Source organism: Thrips palmi, unplaced genomic scaffold, assembly GCF_012932325.1.
Source record: "Thrips palmi isolate BJ-2018 unplaced genomic scaffold, TpBJ-2018v1 HiC_scaffold_19, whole genome shotgun sequence".
NCBI classification, from domain to species: domain Eukaryota; kingdom Metazoa; phylum Arthropoda; class Insecta; order Thysanoptera; family Thripidae; genus Thrips; species Thrips palmi.
Window position 1 is genome coordinate 13,401,581 of NW_023144628.1, and position 21,486 is coordinate 13,423,066.

General features: G+C 46.2%; 2 protein-coding genes and 1 long non-coding RNA gene across 20 annotated transcripts in view; 2 read left to right on the top strand and 1 right to left on the bottom strand.

Annotated features, from left to right (window-relative positions):
* Positions 1-13,306, bottom strand: part of LOC117645858 — a 21,056-nt gene extending 7,750 nt beyond the window's left edge. For 2 of the 5 annotated variants that reach the window (XM_034386369.1, XM_034386364.1), the window contains exons 1-6: positions 13,171-13,306; positions 12,394-12,558; positions 7,798-7,960; positions 7,346-7,470; positions 6,534-6,712; positions 6,112-6,407 (exon numbers count right to left, since the gene is read on the bottom strand). In XM_034386369.1, coding sequence (XP_034242260.1) covers positions 6,112-6,407; positions 6,534-6,712; positions 7,346-7,470; positions 7,798-7,950 — 753 coding nt within the window. In that variant the 5' untranslated portion in view covers positions 7,951-7,960; positions 12,394-12,558; positions 13,171-13,306. Of the gene's footprint in view, positions 1-6,111; positions 6,408-6,533; positions 6,713-7,345; positions 7,471-7,797; positions 7,961-9,097; positions 9,222-9,264; positions 9,528-12,098; positions 12,204-12,393; positions 12,559-13,170 lie in introns of those variants that run through there. The other 3 variants (XM_034386365.1, XM_034386366.1, XM_034386368.1) reach the window with 3 other exon arrangements.
* Positions 11,748-17,372, top strand: LOC117645862. Of its 14 annotated transcripts, none has more exons than XM_034386392.1 (5): positions 12,796-12,814; positions 13,046-13,112; positions 15,525-15,579; positions 16,039-16,219; positions 17,077-17,372. In XM_034386392.1, exons 3-5 carry the CDS (start codon positions 15,542-15,544, stop codon positions 17,341-17,343), a joined length of 486 nt encoding a protein of 161 aa, XP_034242283.1. In that variant the 5' UTR covers positions 12,796-12,814; positions 13,046-13,112; positions 15,525-15,541; the 3' UTR covers positions 17,344-17,372. The 14 variants fall into 14 exon arrangements, with proteins under 14 accessions (XP_034242279.1, XP_034242286.1, XP_034242280.1 ...); XM_034386391.1 differs by lacking the exon at positions 12,796-12,814 and adding an exon at positions 12,823-12,878; XM_034386386.1 differs by lacking the exons at positions 12,796-12,814; positions 13,046-13,112 and adding exons at positions 13,807-13,876; positions 14,350-14,416.
* Positions 17,372-20,381, top strand: LOC117645870. Its single transcript, XR_004587750.1, has 2 exons — positions 17,372-17,432; positions 19,734-20,381. It is a non-coding gene; the product is annotated as an uncharacterized LOC117645870 (long non-coding RNA).
* Positions 20,382-21,486: the final 1,105 nt, after the last annotated feature.

A 21,486-nucleotide genomic window follows, 5' to 3' on the forward strand; every position in this document is an offset into this window, starting at 1 on the left:
TAAGGAGGAAATCCACTTTGAAAAAGATCACTCATTCCAAGCCAACATGACTCCGTTGAACTTATTGTTTACATGAGATAACTCAACTTGTGTTTTTAGGGCTGATTGAAAAAGAATGGTCAGGCTTAACCACTTACATTTTAAGAACCATAACGGAAAAAAGAGCTAAGTCCAAAAAAAATTGCACCAGAGGAACCAAATGGTGATTCCGTGCGTAGGGGTAAATTTCAGGTCACCGGACCTTGCGCCTGAACTGAGGTTGATTTGGTAGGCTTGGGCAATTCAATTTGCTTTACTAAACGAAGATTTATGTCCTCATTGTGATAAGTCGATCAACTTTTTTTATCATTCAACTGCTAAAGTGTCGTTTTGTAAGTTCCGTAAATGGTCACCAACAATAAGTCAAATTGCCATGCTGTAGTATATGACTCAGCCACATCAAAAGAAAACTGGCGATTTCACTCTCGCCCCATTGACTTATTCTTCACCAATTACGGAAAGGTGACCTTGTACTCACTTGTTGAACCCGATACAGCTTTGCGAAAATGGTACCGTGGGGACCATGTCACTGAAAAAAGCTGTTCCGTGTCACGATCGGATGTACTCATTGTCGTTACAGTAAAAATTGTGGGCATCGAACGGCTATTCACACAACCACTAGGTATTTAAAATCCTCACAAGTCACTTGGTGGCCCAAAAGCCAATCGTCACTCCGACATCTGCTCAAGGAAGTTGTTTCCCTGAGAGTCGAGGTTTCACGGACCTGCCCTTGGTGACGGGTGCCCTTTTCGCCTATTGGGGTATTTCCGATTTATGTTACTCAAGTAAATAATTTTCGCAAATCACTGTTTTGTTGCCTGGTAAATATGTTTCTAGCCGTAAAAGCTAAAATTTTCTGGAACAAAATATTAGACTGAATTTCGGAGAAGAACGATTTTCATTTTGCCTCTCGCTGGCGTCTACGTTCGGTCAATGGGTTAGGTTCAGGCAGATCCCCAACCACTTGTCTTCTGCTAAACCGGGAGAGAGCATGCGGTGCGGCTCTTCGCCGTGCCGTCTCATTCATTTTTATGTGATGCAGTTTGGAACAGTGTAAATAACACTACATTTAAGAGGACCATAGACGTGAAACAGAGTTTGCTGAGCGTTCATAGAAATTCCCCACGAACAAAGGTATCCGGCTGAAGTTTTTCAGATGAGTGGTTCTCTCAACCAACTTTCTGGTCGTCTTCAAGAGCACTAAAATCAAGACCTTCCCTGCATGATGGACAAACGGTTCTAGGATACCTTATTCTTGGTTGTCACAATCAACACACGTTCTGATGGCCAGCTTCCAGCTGGTGACATGGTTCACCCACATAAAAGAAAACTGGTATTCCCCCCCTGCTTTTTCTTAAAAATTTGGAAAGGGGGCCCGATCATCATTGGTCGCCACGAAACACCGGGAAAATGTCATTCCATGTGACCTATGCTGTTTTCAAAAATGACGGTCTACTGGGGTTCCTTTTCGTTTTAGAACCTCACGACCACTTGGGATCGAAAGAACATAAAAAACGCTTCCAGAAGCCCGTGCCCGCGGGACCTGGGGCGGTCAAATGACGCTTCCAGGCCGTCAGAATTGTTCAAAACGGTAAGGGTGTAAAAATAGTTGTAAATTCCGTTTCGGGCCGTAGCTCCTCCATCTGAGGGAGAAAGTTCCCACAACCTTCGCTGAAAAACGCTATTTTGGATGCTCAAAATGACACCGTGAACAGTTTTTACCTATCTTGTAACCCAGCGGGTCAGGAGACTAAACACTTCGCTTTGTAAATTCCGTAATCTGTAAATTCCGTCATTATTTCTGTAAATTCCGCCGTATTTCATAGGGGGTGAAATTAAAAGTCAAGTTGTAGCGCTGCCACGCTCAGAGGGGTACTGTGGTGTACTATGTATGCCATCTACACCAAATTGAGCCCCTAAAGTTGAACTTTAAAAAAGAACATTTGGTACATCCAAAATGACCCTCTACGCACGGAATCACCCCAATACTCTCTCCCGACTACAGTTCCACTTGACTTGTCTCCAAATCCCAATTCGTTTAGAAAATATAAGTTGCGATGACTCTGTTTCCCATTTTAACGGAAAGTGATAAGTCACAGAACTCCTATACGCAGTGACCTGACACTCCTGATGTTCATCTCATATTTTAACTAACGCTCCTTGAACTTGTTATCATCTGTAACATTCTATTGATTAGTTTTAATTTTCCCTGCTAACAGTCTTTTGTTTCTCCTGAAAAATGGTCAAAATGGAGTTATCCCCTTCGTCGGCTTTCTGGAAGTCTTGTTTCTCACTCTGACATTCGCAGTGAACACTGTCCATTTCATTGGTTTTGAAACTTTGCAGTCTTTACAAAAAAAAATGTTTTTTTTTTCGTATATTGAGGAAGACATTGAAGAGCGAAGGATCAGCATCAACAAAAGCCGATTGTTCCATGCCAAGCTCAGATTTCGTTCGATCGAACAGACCTGTCTGACAACGATGCCTCTAGTTCCAAAAGTTGGCGTCAGACATTTTGATAGGTCACCTCGTACGATTAAGAATCCAACAATTTCAACAAAGAATGTGGTGTTTCTTACAGATGCCGTTGCAGCCTATCTAAGGAGGTATATCAGCCGGTATCTGATATTCTCTCACTATGAAAACCTTACTAACCATTGAGGCGTTACGAAGTAAAGTAGCCCCACATAAGAACTTAAATACTTAAGCTTACATAGAAAATAGTTGGTAATTTACGAAGTAAATGGTTTGTGCCTTACATATATTAAAACACTTCGTCAGGTTTTCAGTGTGCAATTTTGCTCTTTCGTGCTTTCATAACAAATTTGTATGTGTTACGGGTAATGTCCGGCGTCCGGCGGGCGGGAAGTGTCGACATTACCCGGGTAATGTCCGGCGGATTCGACATTACCCAGTGGCCTCTGGGTAATGTCAGTCCGACCATGTTTCGCCGGACATAACCCAGCGCCTTCGGACATTACCAAAGGCTGACTGGGTAAAGTCCGACCTTCATTTCTTTTTTTTTTTTTTTTTTTTGGGGGGGGGGGTATTGTTCGATTGTTTGCTTTGACGGCGGGCTGCTGAGAATCTTTTGACAAGACCAAATGGAAGATATCGACGATGTCGAGCTTGAGAGAAGGGCCAATAAAGGAAGAGAAAAGGCCAAAATGAAAGAAAAGTTCGACGAGAAAATAGGTGCTGTAATGAGCTCGAAGAGAAAGGACAACGCCTCACTACTGGACTTGCCGCGGTACGCCCAACTAATGTCCGAGGTCAAAGCAGCCCAGCACAAGAAAAAGTTTCTCAGTACGACTGACCGGAGGCGCCTGAAGCGGTATGAAATAAGGAAGTGGAAGGGCGTAGAGTAGGGTGCCGCGAAAAACACTTTTTTCTGAAATTGATATCGGCTCGGGTGGCAAAGTGTTCTCTCAGGGGTCAATATGAACGGTTTTAAATATCACCCCGATCGGATAGTATCTTCAGCCCCCACAACGGCCTTGAAAATCGGAAAAATGGTTAAAAACGCCTTGTGGGTAGGCAATTTGTTTGCACGCTTCCGGCCACTCCCAGGCATGTCCTTAGGCTTAAAAAGTCGAAAGGGGACCCCCTAAGCCTAAAATAAATTTGTGGACAACCTCACTCTATGATTAATACCAGTTTCTGCAAAGTTAACGCATGATATTTAACAATTCTGTCATGATTTGCCTCTAAATCCCCACGTATGTCACTTTCGCCCATTTCGACCGTCTTTTTCTCCGATCTGACTTACTTCCTGATATCAGAAGGGTCGATTTAGGGGGGGTTCATTTTGGGTCAAAAATCGATAGGACGCTTCCGGGAAAATTGGGTCAAAATAACCGAAATTGCAGAAAAATTGATTAATTAGACCCAATTTTCCCGCCAAACAGAGCGTCCTAGCGATTTTTGACCCAAAATGCACCCGCCCTAAATCGACCCTTCTGATATCAGGAAGTAAGTCAGATCGGAGAAAAAGACGGTCGAAATGGGCGAAAGTGACATACGTGGGGATTTGGAGGCAAATCATGACAGAATTGTTAAATATCATGCGTTAACTTTGCAGAAACTGGTATTAATCATAGAGTGAGGTTGTCCACAAATTTATTTTAGGCTTAGGGGGTCCCCTTTCGACTTTTTAAGCCTAAGGACATGCCTGGGAGTGGCCGGAAGCGTGCAAACAAATTGCCTACCCACAAGGCGTTTTTAACCATTTTTCCGATTTTCAAGGCCGTTGTGGGGGCTGAAGATATTATCCGATCGGGGTGATATTTAAAACCGTTCATATTGACCCCTGAGAGAACACTTTGCCACCCGAGCCGATATCAATTTCAGAAAAAAGTGTTTTTCGCGGCACCCTAGCGTAGAGAAGCTCGCCGAGGCCTCAGCCGAGCCCGGTGCTGCAATCAAGTATCATGTCGCAATTGAGGAGATGTTTGATGTACTCTACGAGGCTCATGAAGCCTCTGGCCTTGGGGCAAACACAGGCTGTACAGCGAGGTGACCAAAATGTAAGTGCTGTAGTGCAGTGCTGTATTGAATTATTGCAGTCCTCGAATCTAATCATGATATATGGCATTTTCAGGTACAGCAACATTACCCAAGAGGTTGTCAAATTGTTCTTAACTCTATGTGAAGGCTGCGCCATGAAACAAAAAAAGCAAAAGAAGGGGATTGTGCTGAAGCCACCATTTTGCATTCTGAAATGAACAGCCGGTGCCAAGTCGACTTAATTGACATGCAGTCCAAGCCCGACGGCGAGTTCAATCACATAATGGTGTACCAGGAGGACCACCTGACCAAATTTTGCATCCTGAGGCCACTGAAGAAAAAGGAAGCGGCGGAAGTAGCGGACCAGGTGCTGTAATATTTTGTCTCTTTGGTGCTCCCTTTATTCTGCAGTCGGACAACGGGCGTGAGTTCGCCAATCAGCTGGTGCGTTGCGTGCTCTCTGTGCGCGGTGGCCTGGACTGAAACTTGTCCATGGTTCACCGCGTCACAGCCAGTCGCAGGGCTCTGTCGAAAGGGCGAACCAAGACATTGAAAAAATGCTGAACACGCACCTACGTACCTGCGGACGGATAGCTTGGGCTGCTGAATTAAAATTTGTCCAGTATACACCAAAAACAATGCCCTGCACTCCGGCATAAAGATGTCTCCCTACAAGGCGATGTTCGGCATGGACATGCGGGTGGGCATGCTCAGCAGCTTCCCGCGAGATGTCAAGTGCCTAACAACGGAGGAGGAGTTCCGGGCTCTGCTTGAGAATTCTGGCCAAAGGCCAATTCACCTGATCCTGATACACCCGATTCCCGCCCTGTTTCCAGAGGTGCCGGCTAAGGTATGCGCGGTCATACGCTGTACGACCTATAAATGAAATCAAGGGTACCGTATAACCTATAATTTTTTGGAGGTCATACGCAGGTATACGCGTATCACCTCGCGACAATGGCGATATTTGCCCGGCGGACCAGCCGAAAAGTGCCATTGTCGGAGTTTCCCAGGGTGCCAGGCCAGCTGGGGCAACGGGCGACGCAAGCCGAGGCGGGAAATTCCCGGGCGTCCCGGTAAACAGCGGCGAGGCAGGGGACGGACGGCGGACGGGATTTCCGGAAGGCAAACATGGCGGACAAGCGGAAGGAAACTACTCCGCCAACCCCTCCACCACCTAAGAGGCCTGCCGCCAAGGTACTACCTAGATACGCAAAGCCGAGCAAAGCGCTGCAAATTGGGCCTCAATTCGGTGGTTTCCACAATACCGTTCCGCATGCAGCCGCTGCCGGTTCGAGCGCAGTCGTCCCAGGCCTTCCGACAACTGTTCCGTTTGCTGTCCACCACTGCCGCCCCAGCCCCAGTTCCAGCCCCTCACGCCGCGCCCACTCCCACGGCCACTCCTGCACCAGCCGCGTCCTGTCCTGTCATCAGCACCGCTGCCCCTGTCCCTACAGCCGCAGCCCCAAGCAAGACCCCGAGTCCTGGTGCCCGAGCTACAGCTTCTGCCTCCACACTTATGTATGCCCAAAATACTTCGTACGGTTTTAGGGTGTGTAGACTTACGGCAACCAGAACTTCCCCGGCGAGGCTCAGCACATAGGGCGAATCTGGGTGCTCCCGCAGCGCTTCGTCCAGCAGCTCCCTGGCGCGGCCCTTCTCCTTGGAGGCCAAGACCCTCGCCAGCGTCACGGCGGTGTGCGGGCCCGGACGGAGGCGGTGCGCCTCCCGCAGGTGCGCCTCGTGTTCTGCCGGCGTGGCGCCGGAACCGGGGAGGCCCGTGCACAAGCCAAGAAGGTGGTGCCACTCGCCCTCGCCGGGGCTTTTCTGCACCGCCAGTTGCGCGTGGGTCAGCGCCACGTCTGCGGGACAAGTCGGATACACCGTTAGGATGGACGGCAAAAGTATCGGGGTCACCTCGTTCCACGGTGTACATCGTCAACTGAACGATGCACACCGTGCCGCGTTCTGTTGCCGTCTGCTCGCACCTCTCTGCACCTTGCTGATGGTCGCGTGCACCGCGTGGACGGCAGCTTGGAGGCGCGGCGACAGCTCCTCGAAGGGAGTGATCTCCTCGATGAAGGCCGCCAGCAGTGGAGACGTTTTTCGCCTCCTCTCCCACTCCAACATGGCCCAGAAGCCGTCGAGCAGGTGCCTAATTGCCGGCCTGGAGGCGAACAGACAAATACAGGACGCAATTAATAATAAAGCGACATGTGATTGAAAACACCATCAATTTTTTAAAGCCGAAACCGAGGAGGTTTGCACTATCAACGCTGCTAATTTAAGTGTGGACCAAGTCCACGCTAGGTAGCGTGGACCACGGTGGTCCACGCTAGAAAAGGTGGACCACGAATGGGCAACGCTAGGAAACGTGGACCAAGCTGTGGTCCACACTTGAGATAGCACTTGAGAGAGAGCTGGCCTATGAGGAGTCAAACGCTGTGAAGCGTGGACCACAGCTTGGTCGTTTCCTAGCGTGGACCATTCGTCCACGCTTAACCCTTAACAAATCTACGAAGAGAACTTATTTGTATTTGAAACGTCTAGTTGCTTGTCAAAGGCGTTTTAGATTGAAAAGTTACCATTTCTTAGATGAGGGCACGTAATTGGTTTTCGATACCCGAAGTGAAAAGTATTCGATAGAAACCCTCCCCTCCCCCCCCCCCAAAAAAAAAGTCGATGTTGATCGCTCTAGAAACAGATTCCATGTGTATTCAACTCATTTCAATATACGAGATATCGACATAAAGTGCGTTGCATTGGCGTGCAAGCACCCTGAATCAGTGTATACACTCACCGATATTCCTTGATCAGTGGGCAATCAGAATCATGAACTCCAGGCAAGATGATTGCATAACAATTGATCACTTTCTCACAGGCGTCTGCTCGACTAAGTTGGTGGTAGGCGTACGCCAGTCCTATCTGTAACAAAAAGGTGGAACACATTGATCATCCCGGTCGGGGTGGCTGTTACCTATGGAGGGCTCACTGTACCAATCAAAATGAGGGGAAGTCACACCTCTCCATGGACCCCTACGATCGTCCTGATAGTTTGAGACCTTGTTTAAAAAATATCTATTTGAGTATTTTGGGACAGTTTTCATTCGAGGGAAACCTCGCATAGAACTCGTGTGAGGAATGACACTGAGAGTGACACTGCGAACGTTCAAAATCCCGAACAGGGAGCTTCGCTCCGCAAAGCAAAATTAGTTTTCGTTCAATCTTCGGAGCAAATTCGCCAATACTTACGAGCTCAAGCAGACGATGCCAGGGTGTAGGTGAGAAGTCCAGTCCCTCCGCCTCGATGGACCTTGCCATCGCCATGGTCATCGGCACGAGAGGGGCTCCATTCGCCGTCCACGTCAAAGGACAAAACACTTTGCCCTGCCACTCCTCGGCCATTGTCGCGGCCCTAAAAAAAAGCATGAATTGTTCACTGAGAAAACCTTACAAACTATTTCAGGCCTTAAAAAGGAAAGCAGTTTGTTAGAACAAAGTATATTGAGCATACACTAAGCTTACAAATAAAATACTTCGTAATTTACGAACACTCTCATTCCAGGAACGTGACATCACGTTAAAACGAACGTGACAAAATGTCACGTTCGTTTGAGCATTGTGTCACATTCGTTTGGGTGTGAATTGGGCAAAAATCAGCTTGTTCACATTCAAACGAACGTGACACATTGCTCAAACGAACATGACACTTTGTCACGTTCGTTTCAACGTGATGTCACGTTCCTGGAATGAGAGTGAACTTTTTCTTGGTATAACAAAGTAAATTAGGTTGTACGCATGTAAGTTCAAAATACTTCGTAAGGTATTAAGGGCGTTAAACACACTTACACTGCAAAGCCTGTAGTAAGTTTGCTTGCCACAAATTTGGCAAGCCGTTTTGAATGCCAAATTTGGCAAGGTTTGGTCGGCACTCTTCGTAAGCTTGCCAAAAGCTGGAGAGTATTTCCGGGCCAAGCTTGCCAATTTTTGGCATTCAAAACGGCTTGCCAAATTCGTGGCAAGTAAACTTACCACTGGCATTGCAGTGTATTCTCTCAGGCAACGTACAGCTTAAATCTGGGAAGAATACGGTAGCTTTGTCAAACTTGCTAAAGCACTTTCTTTGCCATTGCGAAAGTTACTCAATTTAAAAATAAAGGGAGTCAGTCTATTGCAATTTCTAATAAGAAGACAATATTGAACTAAATCCCTCGCAAGGTTGGTTCAATGCGGCTCTTATTCATGTTAGATCTCAAACTTCAATTTTTAAAGCAACGAAGTACCTCTTGCAAAAGTATCTGACACTCCGGCTAGGTTTTTCGGTCGCAGCTTGTAAGCCGTTCAATCATGAGCGGAATTGTAAGCAAGCCGATTGTGCCTTCAACAGAGACCTGCGATCGGCTCGCTTACCTCTTGAAATGGAAAAGTTCAGTCGCCGAAACTGAAAACTCCAAACCCCCAGCAGAGGTGTCATCAGATACTTTTGAAACTGGTGGTACCCGTTGTTGTACATATTGAGACGTTGACCCCTTAAGAATAAATCCATTCTTACTTTTAAACACCAGCTATTCCTATCAGCCATGTTTTACGAAGCAATAGTCCATTGACTTTTCAGGGTGAAAGAGAAATCTGAAAGTAAGAGCGAGAATCCTTCTCGTGGTGTGAGCAGTTGTTTGCCCTAGCCAACACGCATCGGTTTGTTTGGTAGCTTAAACTTACCTGAAATTCACCGCAGTGGGCAAGCGCCGAAGCTCCAAAATGCACTTTACAGGAGGAGACGGTGACGACGCGCAGTCGCGCTTCCGCAAAATACTCAACACTTGCAAACAAACTGGGAACTGCCGTGGTCGGGTGCTCGCAACAGGTCGCGAGCAGAGCGTGCTGCCGCTTGCCTCCCTCGTGCGCGGTGCGCGGCCGCCGATCACCGCCGACCCGATGCAACAATGCTTGCCCCTCCCCTACTGTCTCCGCGCGTCGGTTGCGCTGCGCGGTGGTTGTTTCGCGCTCGCTGAAGCGCGAGCCGCTGGCCCTGCGCCCGCAGTGTTGTCAAAGCCGCGGCCACTCCGCACCTCGTTGTTGTGGGGATGTGCGAATAGTTCGGTATCGTATCGAAACAGGGGTGATGATACGATTCGGGGACGGCTGTCATTGCTTCGACCCCGAATATTCGAATTCGAAATTTTCGAATCAACAGTGGTTCGTCTTCGAATCGGTTGCTCAGGAACGGTTGAATGTCGCGCGCATAGCGTTGTTTTTGTACCAAAGCAAGATCAGATATTTTAATTTTCTTCTGTTTGTATTCCTGCTCTATGCCCTTCCTTTATGACAGAAAATTTGTTTTGAAACGCACTATTTTTTTAGTTTTAGTTTAAGTTTGATTCGACTCTAAATTTTTAAAAGTTCAATTCAATTCAAATTCGATTTGAAACTTTTTTTTTTTAGATTTGATTTGAAATGAAAATCCTTGATTCGCACATCCCTACGCTGTTGTCTTAGCAACGCTGTCGTGTCGCCACCCCGCGCGTCCTGTTGTTTCAGCTTCTGTTTCAGTCTTTGTTGGTGTTGTCCGGTTCGGTTTGGCTGGGGTCTACACGGGGTCACATTGCCCCGACACATCCCGATCGCTGAAGACGATTGTAGATTGTCAGTAGAGGTAAGTAGACGATAGATTTAGGTTGGTAGAGAAATAGGTATCTTAAGGCGCCCTTATCAAAATTGGGTTAGTGTCCGTGCAAAAATAATGGCAGTTTTCTTTTAGATTGTTTCCCGGCACAGGAAAAAAATCACCAATTTCAGTGAGGAAACCTTCACCTAATTAACTTTAGAATAATAGACTATTCTAGTCGTCGTCGACTGAAGAACAAAAAGAATCACAAAACCGGAAATAGAGTAGATCGAGAGTAGGTAGTGAGCCTGGTTTATGGGAATGCTGACAAATATATTTCTTTCCTTTGCCAAAAGGTATTTGACACAAGCTTAATTGATTTTGAACGAGTGTTGAATCGAAGAACTTCTGAAATGGTGTACTCGGACGGGTGAGTGAGGTTAAGTTGCCTGCGCCACTTCCGGTTTCGTTATTCTTCTTGTTCTTCAGTTGGAGACGACTAGAATAGTCTATTCTCCTGGTTACTTGAAGAAGCTACTTCATTCCTCGATCAGCGTAGTCCAATTAAGAGCAACACGGAGAATGACACATCAGTAACCTTCGATGCCCAGCTTCGGAAGTGCAGATTTGGATTTTGTACTAGGGTAGACATGCTCGTGACATATACCTTCATTTTCATGTTTTTCGCAATTTACCGCACTGGCAATCAAGCTAGACCAAATCCGAGAGCAGATTCGGATTCCTCGTGGCATTTTCCGTCAGAATAAGCTGTAGCGCATGAAAATCCGACAAAAAATGGCCATTTTGAGCGATTTTGAAGAAATTGCAATTTATTGAGTAAAAGTTTAAAATGCCGCTTCTGACGAAACCACTTGAGATCGACCTATAAATTTATTGGCATGTTCCTGACCACTAGGACTACCTTTGTGCTAAATTTCATCGAAGGTCACACAGATCCGTGTAAATTTTATATGGAATGACCCTTATGTTTCGGCGCCCATTTCCCGTCGTTACGTGTGCCTCAAGGAGGATGTCATACAGCTGATTATTGCGGACGTAATATTTGATGGGCGCGTCTGATTTCCTCGGCTCAATCAGGTGTTCTTTCCCGTCTACCTCGAGGATGACCCAGGCCCAGCCGCAACCAACCGGTCAGGCCCAACATTGTGCCCCGCACTGAGAAAACCTTACAAACTGTTTTGGGCCTTACAAAGAAAAGTAGTTTGTATAACAAAGTATTTTGAGCATACGTAAGCTTACAAAGAAAATACTTCGTAATTTACGAACTATTTCTTCGTATAACAAAGTATTTTAGTTTGTTATATGTATGCTCACAATACTTCGTAAGGTTTTAAGAGTGCGTCAGGGAGTCCACAAAGAGATACACTCTAGGGGTTACCAGATCATCGTCCTCCGACTTTAAATTATCGTGTAATGAACTACAGTGAGCTACTGTAATACTGTCCTGTAATAAATTGCTCAATTGCTCAAAATCCTGAACACACCTGCAATGCCACATTAATAAAAGTTGTATTTGATTAGAATGTGAATATTGTCACGTTCGTTAAGATGCGATATCACATTCGTTTGAATTGTGATCCACGTTCAAACGATGGATCAAACGGCCGGGTCACGATCAAACGAACGTAAGGTTTATCAAAACGAACGAGACAAAATTCACATCCTAATGAATATGACGTCACATTAGTTAAATAATTGTGGCTCCCCAAGAAGCGTTACGTGATTGCATAGTTTGTAGAATCGTGGACCGAAAGTCAAGAAACGCTATGGTCGACGATCGTGGACCGGAAGTCACTTTAAGCCGTATTGACCGGAGCCTAACCTCTCGGCATTCCACCGTGCAAGCAAACAGTGCAAATTGTTACTTTGGAACATTATGCAAGACTTCCAGTTTAGGATCCCCGAAAGTTGTCTATTTGAGACCGACCCACTATTGAAAAAAGCCAGAAGCCCTCAATGAGCTGATTTCTTGAAGTTTCCGGTTGTTTGGTAACAGCCTGACGGCGCCGGCGAAGGCGAAGCCCCGCGAAACCTGTAGACAGTGCGGTCAGGCATGCACCAACTTCATCTCGAATAACCGGGTGTTTTCTCAATTCACGACCTCAACCGGAATCAGGCCAGCAAGAATTTCCGTGCCTTATGTCGTCTTTCCTATGGATCGCGTTTAATTTTCTTGCGTTTACATCGCTTGACCACTCAGTAAATACACACGGCGTACTTACCTTAGAATGACACCACTGGCTCACTTTCTTGAGGTTGACTGAGGCTTGAAGGACGTAGGCGGGCCGCCGGAGAGTTGGCGTCGTCGGCAGTTGGAGGTGAGGTTGGTCGCTGCCACTCAACAAGCGCTCAAGGGAAAGTCAGACGGTGCACGCGGCTAGTAGAACCTGTCGAAGAGGAGGATGATGGCATCTACGTTGTTTCCCACAAGAAACACTTCCTAGGTGCGGAAGATGTTCTGCAACGAAAGTTAGTGGGTGGCACATTTAAAGACTGCGATCGAAACTCATCTAGAGTTACTTATCAAACTAGACGGCGGTGTACAGTACATGGTAAGGTGCATGCATAAGGGGACGCCTATTAATTACGTTAAGAACTAAGGGGGAGGGGGAGTACCTAGTACCTGGTCTGCGTAACGCTGCGGTACATGGGGGGAGGGGGCTCCGAGCCAGCGTAACGTTACGCTAAATTCGTTAGATTTAAGAGGGTAAATATTGTGTTTTCATGAGAAATTTTGTTTGACGTTACGCTGGAGGAGGGTTTCGGCCGGGGGGGATCAAAACGTGTCGATAACTGCGTAACGTGATAAATGGTGTGTCCATAAACACACGACCTTTATCATGCCTATGGCATGTTTTCCTAACTACAATCCAGGTAGCGCACACCGCTCATCTGCAGGGACACCGTTGCTGACGCTCCCTATCTCACACGTTCAGAGCAGGCAAGTAATGACCCCTCTAGTGTGTTTGACAAGCATGCGCCACATCAATTAAACTTACATGCTCCCTCCCGGTACGAACAGTACTACACATGTTCACTATTGAGTATGAAGAGAGCCCGTAGAGTATACTTCCTAAAGGACAGCAGTGTGATGTTTGACTTCCGGTTTCGCACTTGCACCTAGAAGCAACGCTGCTCACACGTACAACGGCACTGGTAAAACAAAGCCATATGAACAACGCCCTTAAAGTGGGGTTAACGAAACGGAAAATCCCCTAGAACGTTTCAAAGTGGCTTTGAAGCAAGTCACTTTGCACACGTGTTCTTTAGACCCAAATGGACGATTTGGCCCATTTGCTATTTTTTACAGTATATTACATGTGAGTTAGACACACAGGCAATAATCAGCTCACTTCGATATAGTGGCTTTGAGTGGCATTCTAGTGTGAAGTTTGAAGAAAGTCTCTGTCGACGGACTAACTTAGCATTTGCTCCCTCATCATATCAGACTCAACCAAGGTTTGACAAAAATACAGGTTCCTCCGGAACTACCCCAGGCGGAGGTCGAGCTCCGATTACCGAGCGCGTAGCTACGGCTCATGGTTACGCAAGAGAAGTGCTCAACCACCGCGATTGGTCACAACGGATACAGGGCCGGGAGTATTCTTTACTGGGATCTGGTACGGTTTGTGACGAATGCCCTGGTGTGTTTGCGTTCGTTTAAGGACTGGCCTTCAGCGTAACTACGAAGAAAATGAAGGCATTGTATAATTGCTTCTTATTACAAAAAAATGAAAAATGCTTCGTATTACGAAGGATTTTGCTTCATAAAAGACTCTTTCGCTCGTCGCCAAGTGAAGAACTAAAGTAATCATAAAGCCAGAAACCACTACGAACGTTCCTACTGTTTCCTGGCGTTTTGATTACTTTTGTTCTTTACTAGGGGACGAGCGAAAGGGTCTATATGAGGCATTTCTTCGTAGATTTTGCAATGCCTTCGTATTCGTATAGGGTACTCGGAAAGAGCTCTGGCTTGGAAGAAGTAGAACAAAAACGGAAGTCAGAAATGACAGTTTCTATGGGAAATATACGCTGCGGAAGAGCTCCAGACCTAATCCGAGGAGTAGTACGTTTCTCGTAAATACTGTCATTTCTGATTTCTGTTTTCATCCTTCAGGGCCAGAGCTCCTATGGGGTACCCTATTACGAAGCGATAATTCGTAGTCTTTTCTGTGTAGACCCCGACACACTCTTACACAATCCGTTCTAATTCGTTGATTGTGGGCTGCGGGGTTGGATTCGAAGGTGAAAAGACGACTTTGACAGAGGTTGGAATGAAAAGAAAAGCAGAATTACAATCGCCCGATACCGAAAACCGAGGGGTTACCCACTCCGGGAATCGTGTGTACACTCAGTCCGGGAATCGTTCGTAATTTGCTCAAAATTTTATCGAAAATCTTAAAAGTTTCAATGGAGAGGGATATGTAATAGACACAAAACACTCAAAAGCTAAGAAAAATCTTCAAAAACCTCTCCTTTTATGTGATTTGTTCAGGAATCGCGGGAATCCGGAATCGTGTGTACGCCCAAGTACCGAGTGGGTAACCCCTCGCCGAAAACTCATCTAGTTATCGAATTAATCTCCTGAACATTTGAAAGTGGCTTCATTTTTCAGCTCTGACGTTCCTATAGGCCTATCAATTTCGGCGGTACTGTTTACGGTGCTTGCTATTTCTGTTACGTGGATCGGACAGCCATAGTGTATTCCACTAAATCTGTTTATATCATCCGTGTCATCTTCGGAGGGGGTTCAAGGGGTCGGCATCTCTCCCCTCTCTGAAGGCAAGGGGACCTACGGGGACGGATGTTGTGAACATGTTTGTGATCTTTATCTGTATTCGGGCAGGGGTCGGCAACGGCCTAGGAGGCGCGTGAAGCCATGCGCGAGTAAAGTGCAGGGGTTACTTATTTTGCTTCGATCGTAAGATTTAGACCGTTGATTGCAAAACGCTTTGCACAGATCGAAAGAGCACAAAATTTGGGGTGCGTTAGGCCTAGTAGACTGCCCGATACTTCCAATTCAACCGAACACAAGGGCGAAATCATTTACATCAACATGGCGCATTCGAGTTTTTCCCCAAATTTTATGATTTTTGTGTTTTTCGGTGTTTTTACTGCACCTTAATATTAGGTAAGGGAGGAGTTTCGAGAAGGGCAATTAGCCTAATGCACCCTAAATTTCAAGCCCTTTCTATCGGTGCAAAGTGTTTTGAAAAACAGTCTAGTTTTCATAATCTCGAACAAGTGCGCAACCTCTGCACTGACGGCGCGAGCATAGCTTCACGTTCTCCCTAGGCCGTTGCCACCCCCTGCGTTCTCGTATGGTAATAGAACTTTATCTTCTTTTGCACAGTTGAATACGAGTGCATCATGGCTGCCGCTGCGGGAGGAGACGTGAATGGAGATAAGTAAGTTTGACGCCCAAGACCGGCTTTTTAAACTTAGCGTAACACACTCCTAGCAGGGCCTGAAGAGAAGAACAAGAAGAACCTAGACCGGAAGAAGTATTAATCATCAGCCATTACGGGAGTTTTACCAGTGTTAAATCTTATTCTATCAGAAAATTAAGATGTCTTCAAGTTACTTCAAGGTGTACTATAATTTTAACCAAATTAAGAGTAGTCTTTCTAATGTGAGTCTCCTTGCGCTCTGGGCAAGTGATAGACATTTAACGTCTTATTTAGACATCTGTAGAAGTAGTATGTCGCTCATGTCACTATGACGCTTGTGCAGTGGGATTGTGCATCTTGCGGTTCAATGGTCGTGTTAACTGCAAATAAGACGACAGGGCTCGCAGATGAGCATCGTAAATTTTCTTAAACGAAGTCACTGGGCTTACTCAACGGTGTGTGTGTCTTGATCAACAGGTGGTGGGACTGTCGCAATTGCATCAGGAAGGCTGCGTGCCCAATTCACGTTCCGGACATGGTGGGCCACGCTGGGCCGAACTCGATCCAGAAGCAACTCAACGCTGCCGAGTCCAAGCTGCTCAAGGCCCAGCTCATGGTGGACGCCCTTCGAAAGTCTCTTCAGCGAACCAAGACCCAGGTGGGTGATCATCACCTCCTTCACTGTTATTCAACGAATGTGACGTCATATTTGTTAGAATGAGATTTGTGTCAGGTTCGTTTGAAAAGTATGTGACATTCGTTTGAATGTTGACTCACGTTCAAACGTGTGTTACATGATAACTAAACGGCCGAGTCACCTTCGACATATGTGACTACGTGTATACATAAGAACGTGACAAAATTCCGAGCAAAATTCACATTCTTACGAATATGACGTCACATTCGTTGAATAACAGTGTAAATAACAGAGGTAATAAAAGACATTTGAAAAATAATATATACCACCTTTTATCGTTCAAGACACACACAGGAATACAGAGGGACCAATATTCGCGCGACACAATGCGAGGCATATTCATACCGTGTTGCGCGAATATTAGTCCACCTATATCGCAACTTTCTATTTTCATTGAAACTTCATTCTCATTCCAGGAACCTGACGTCACGTTCATTTGAACGAGAACTGAGTCACGTTCGTTTGAATACTGTTGTCACTTTCTTTTCAATGTGAATCGTCCACACTTGGGCCGAATCGGGTCCAATGAGGCCCCGATTTACACTGAAACGAACACGGATAAAACCTCACGAAGTATTTTGAGCATATGTAAGGTACAAACTATATAGTTTGTTATACGAAGAAATGGTTCGTAAATTGTGACAGTATTTTCTTTGTGAGCTTGTGTATGCTCAAAATACTTGTTATAACAAGTATTTTCCCTATTAAAAGCCCAAAATAGTTTGTAAGGTTTTGAGATTAAAAGTGACATTAGTACTCAAAAGAACTGACGTCACGTTCCTGGGATGGGGTGTTGACTCTGTTGCTCCGCTTGGCAGGGTGGCGTGGCGTCCGGCTCCCCCACGCTGGCTGTGCTGCACCCCGGCGGGGGGAACGACGACGGGGAGGGCTGGGAACCGGGCCCCCTGTGGGTGTCCCGGGCCGGGACTGCGCGGCGCTCACCCCGGGAGCTCGGCGCGGCGCTGCGCGAGGCGATGCAGGACGTCTCGGAGCTTGGGGGACTCTGCCCCTTGTCCCTTCAGCTGCTTCTACGCGGAGGGGCTGCGCATCCCCGACGAGGTCCTCGCACTCTTCCCGAACCTTAAGGATTTCCCCCGGGCTACGGCAACGATGGGCTTCGGGGGACCGGCTCGTCTCCCCGGGGCCGTCACCGCCTGGAGATCTACACACGAAAGTGAGTCTAGGCCCCACTTAAATGAAGGAGCTATGTGCAGTGATCTGCATTTACTTTTAGGCAGTCACACTTTTTGGCGTGCAGCAAAATGTCTCCGTGCCTCCGTTAGGGAAAGCGATTATCTGCCTTAGTTTGGGAGCAGTACTGCCGCAAAGTTGATCAAAACGGTCACAAATCTCTGTGAAAAATCTTTTTTTTGGGCTGACTTTAAGCATCTACTGCGTCTGATCCGAGGCGGTATTTCGTCCCCCCTCAACGGGCAATTGGTCTTTGTACCTTTTTTTGCATGCCTTGTTACGGAGTGCGATTATCTGCCTTAGTTTGGGAGCAGTATTGGCGCAAAGTTGATAAAAACACGATTTTTCCGGGGGGTGACCACCGAAAAATTTTGTGTACAATGATTGTGTGAATGTGCAAAAATGTGTAAGATTTCTGGCGCTATTGCCACACTTGTTGCCTACTTACAGGCGTTTTTGCCACCTGAATGTGGAATGTGGTCAAATTTTGTACAATGAATGTGGGAAGCTTTTCCCCCCCTCGGATTTTTCAGACATTCGTGACCGTTTTGATTAATTTTGCGGCAATACGCCCCCCCAACTAAGGCAGAAAATCGCACTCCGTAAAAAGGCATGCAAAAGAAAGGTACAAAGCCCAAATTTGTCCGTTGAGGGAGGACGAAATACCGCCTCGGATCAGCCACAGTAGGTGCTTAAAGTGGGCCCCAAAAACACGATTTTTCACAGACATTTGTGACCGTTTTGATCAACTTTGCGGCATTTAAGAAGTCACTGCGTCTGATTTGAGGGGGTATTTCGTCCCCCCTTTAATAGACAATTGGTCTTTGGGCCTTCCTTTAGCATGCTTTGGTTACGGAGTGCGATTATCTGCCTTAGTTTGGGAGCAGTAATGCCGCAAATTTGTTCCCGCCAGTGCTCGGCGTGTGGGCTACCCGGGGGAAACCCCCGGGCCCCCCCAGGCGACCCCACCACCTTGCCGCGACCCCTCAAAATTTTTTCGCGACCCCGGGGATGGGAACCACTGCCCCAAGTGGACTTTTTTAATGAGCGAGGCGAGGAGGTTCACAACTTATGATAGACCTGTATTATTTACCATTGAAAAGTGCCCATAATGCCAAAAAAAAGGGCAAGTGGTCTACTTGTAAATGTTTTGACCTATCGGGCAAAAATATAAATTTTCAAAACTTATTTATTGTTTTCAATATTTGGATGTCGAGTTTTACATACGTTCTGATGTTTTTTGGTGTGGGGGAAGACGAAAATTTATCCGTTTTGTTTCTAGACGATCACTCCAAATTTAAAGGTGATATTTTTCGTGTCCCTTTTTTAGGCGATACAATTAAGCATCCCCAACAAACGGCCTTGCCGAAACTCTTGCCTTCGAAACGGCAATACACAAACTTTGGCAATAAACTTTGAACAAGTCAAGGGGACTAGTTCATAGTTAATTGCCAAATTTTGGCAATATTCAAAAGGATAGTAGTATAGCCAAATGTTGGCCGTTTTGAAGGAAAAATTTTTGGCGTGGCCGTTTGTTGGCGATTCTCAATTGTATCGCCAAACAAAAAAAGTTCTAGAAGTATAACCTTTAAATTTGGAGTTTCGGGGCTGGGGATCCATGACCACTTTTTATACCGTTTTTTTATGCCGGTTGACTAGTTGTCATGAATCCCCGGCCTCCCTTTCATTTTGACATTTTTCTTGGACATTTCGTCCTATTTCAGTGACTGTCAGCTAATATAAAATCACTGAAATTCAAAGGGTGAGACATCTGACCTATTTTCGGCGATACAAAAAGTATCATCGAAAAAAGGTCATATACGAATATATCACCGAGTACGGTGATACTTCCATGTATGACCGGAAAAAGATCTGACTTCGCCAAGACTGTCCCTTGTTTTCCATGAGAAAATAACAAAATAGTTATCACCCTTTTTTGCCTTTCATTTTGGAATTACCCTTTATCGGTCAGGACATTAATGTCTCACCCCTGAAAAGGTCATGTCTCAACTTCACTTGGAATCCGGGAATGTGACGTCACGCTCGTTTACACGTGAATCGTGTCACGTTCGTTTGAATACTATGTAACATCGGTTTGAACGTGAATCCGGCCTCGTCCAGGCCCGGGACCAGCCGATTCACGTTCAAACGAATGTGACACGGTTCACGTGCAAACGAACGTGACGTCGCATTCCCGATTCCCAGTTTTTGATTTTCATTGAAAAAAAACTGATAATTCTTTTCTTTTTAGAAATATGACAGAATGATATTTTGCCCCTCGCAGGTGCCGGTTTGACGAGGGCAAAGGTGCCAAGCTGTTGGGGTTTCTCCAGGAGGACGGTCTCAAGAGCCTTGCCTACGAACACACGCCCAACAAACGCTCGATTCGATTTTGCGCCTACTGCAAGCACTACAACTACGTCTCGATCGAGTTCGAGAAGGTTGAGCTGCTGGGCGTTGCTGGTCTCGAAGTGACTCATGACCTGGATCAAGATGTCGACCCGGCAGCAACTGACGACGATGACAGGAGCGTCGCCTCCGACGATCTGGAGCAGTTTGAGGACTACTTCTACTGCGACCTCTGTCATGAGAGGGCAAAAGAAGAAGACTGCGACTGTAGCGATTCTGACTGTGACTGTGGCAACGATGGTGGTTACTGGAGAATCCTTCCCCCGTAATAACCAGTGCTCTTGGATTGGATGTGCTCGTGTGGCACCAGCAAGGTACATCCGTGGACAGCTTCAGTTCTTTTTTGTTTTTGACATGATTATTATTGTTGAGTCGTACCGTTGTTTGTCGTTTCCTCAACGCCCATCGGACTTACCGCGGCAGGAAACGGTGCGGTGGATAGATTTGTGTTTGTCAGTGCCTTTTTTGTTCCTTTCTACGGATGTTACTTTCGTTTGAATCTAATTACACACTATAAAACATATTGCTCTACTCTAATTGGTGTCGCACCTAACTGTTCCTTCACAATCACTGTTATTCAACGAACGTGTCGTCATATTCGTTAAAAAGTAAATTTTTTCACGTTCGTTTGAATAAGATGGCATATTCGTTTTGAACGAAAAACGGCCGTTTAACCAGGATGTCACTTTCGTTTGAGCATGAATCAACATTCAAACGAATGAGGTAAAAATCAATTGTGGGTCATGAATCCATTGTGGGCCATTTTTTTCGACGGGTCGCTGGAGGTCCGTTAGTGATCAAGTCGATTTGAATTTTGCGGTAAGGGAGAGTGGGGCACATTGGTCCGGATTTTTTCCTTTCGCCCCCAACGACGCATGTGACGAGCTAAAAAAATATTTTCCAGGCAGGTCTTAGTTTGGTCTTTACCTTAGAAAACCAGCCGCGACACTTTTCCGAGCATACAGGCTGAGGAAAGCAGAAAACCCGAGAGGCCTGCAAGTGGACCAGTGCCCTTAGGTCGGTCCGACCTAGCACAGTGGTAGGGATAGGAAGATTATGCGGTGCGCATAATCGCACAATTTTCTAAAATCGTCAGATCGCTTTCGCAGTGGTATATTTATCAACCTGGTGCCCCCTAAAGTCCGAAACTGTAGCGCATAATAACGCATAATCGGCCATTGTTTAGCGCATATTGGCTTAAACGCATAATGCGCGCAAAATGGGCCAAAATAGCACAATTCCGAAACAATTTACCCTGTTCAAGCACGTTTCCTACTCTAAACCGATTCCGTGAGCCGAATTTCAAATTTTCCCACGCTTCCGAGTCCCCGCCTTGCACAAACTTGCGGGGACGGAACTGGGCGGGAAGGGGGCGAGAGGGGCGGGGAAAGGGGGGCTAATCGATTAAAACAATTTTCTTGAAGATTTTCCTTTCCCCCACCCTCTCTCCCTATATTTCCCTTAGGCCAGAATGAAAATGAGTCTAGGACCCTTTTTTAAAAATACCCCTGACGGAAGGGGTCTGCTGATTTTTGAGTTTTAAAGAAATTACGTTAAAATGACGAAAGTGCATAAAACGCCCATTTTGGGCGCATAAAAGCCGCATAATTTCGGATTTTGGGCGCATA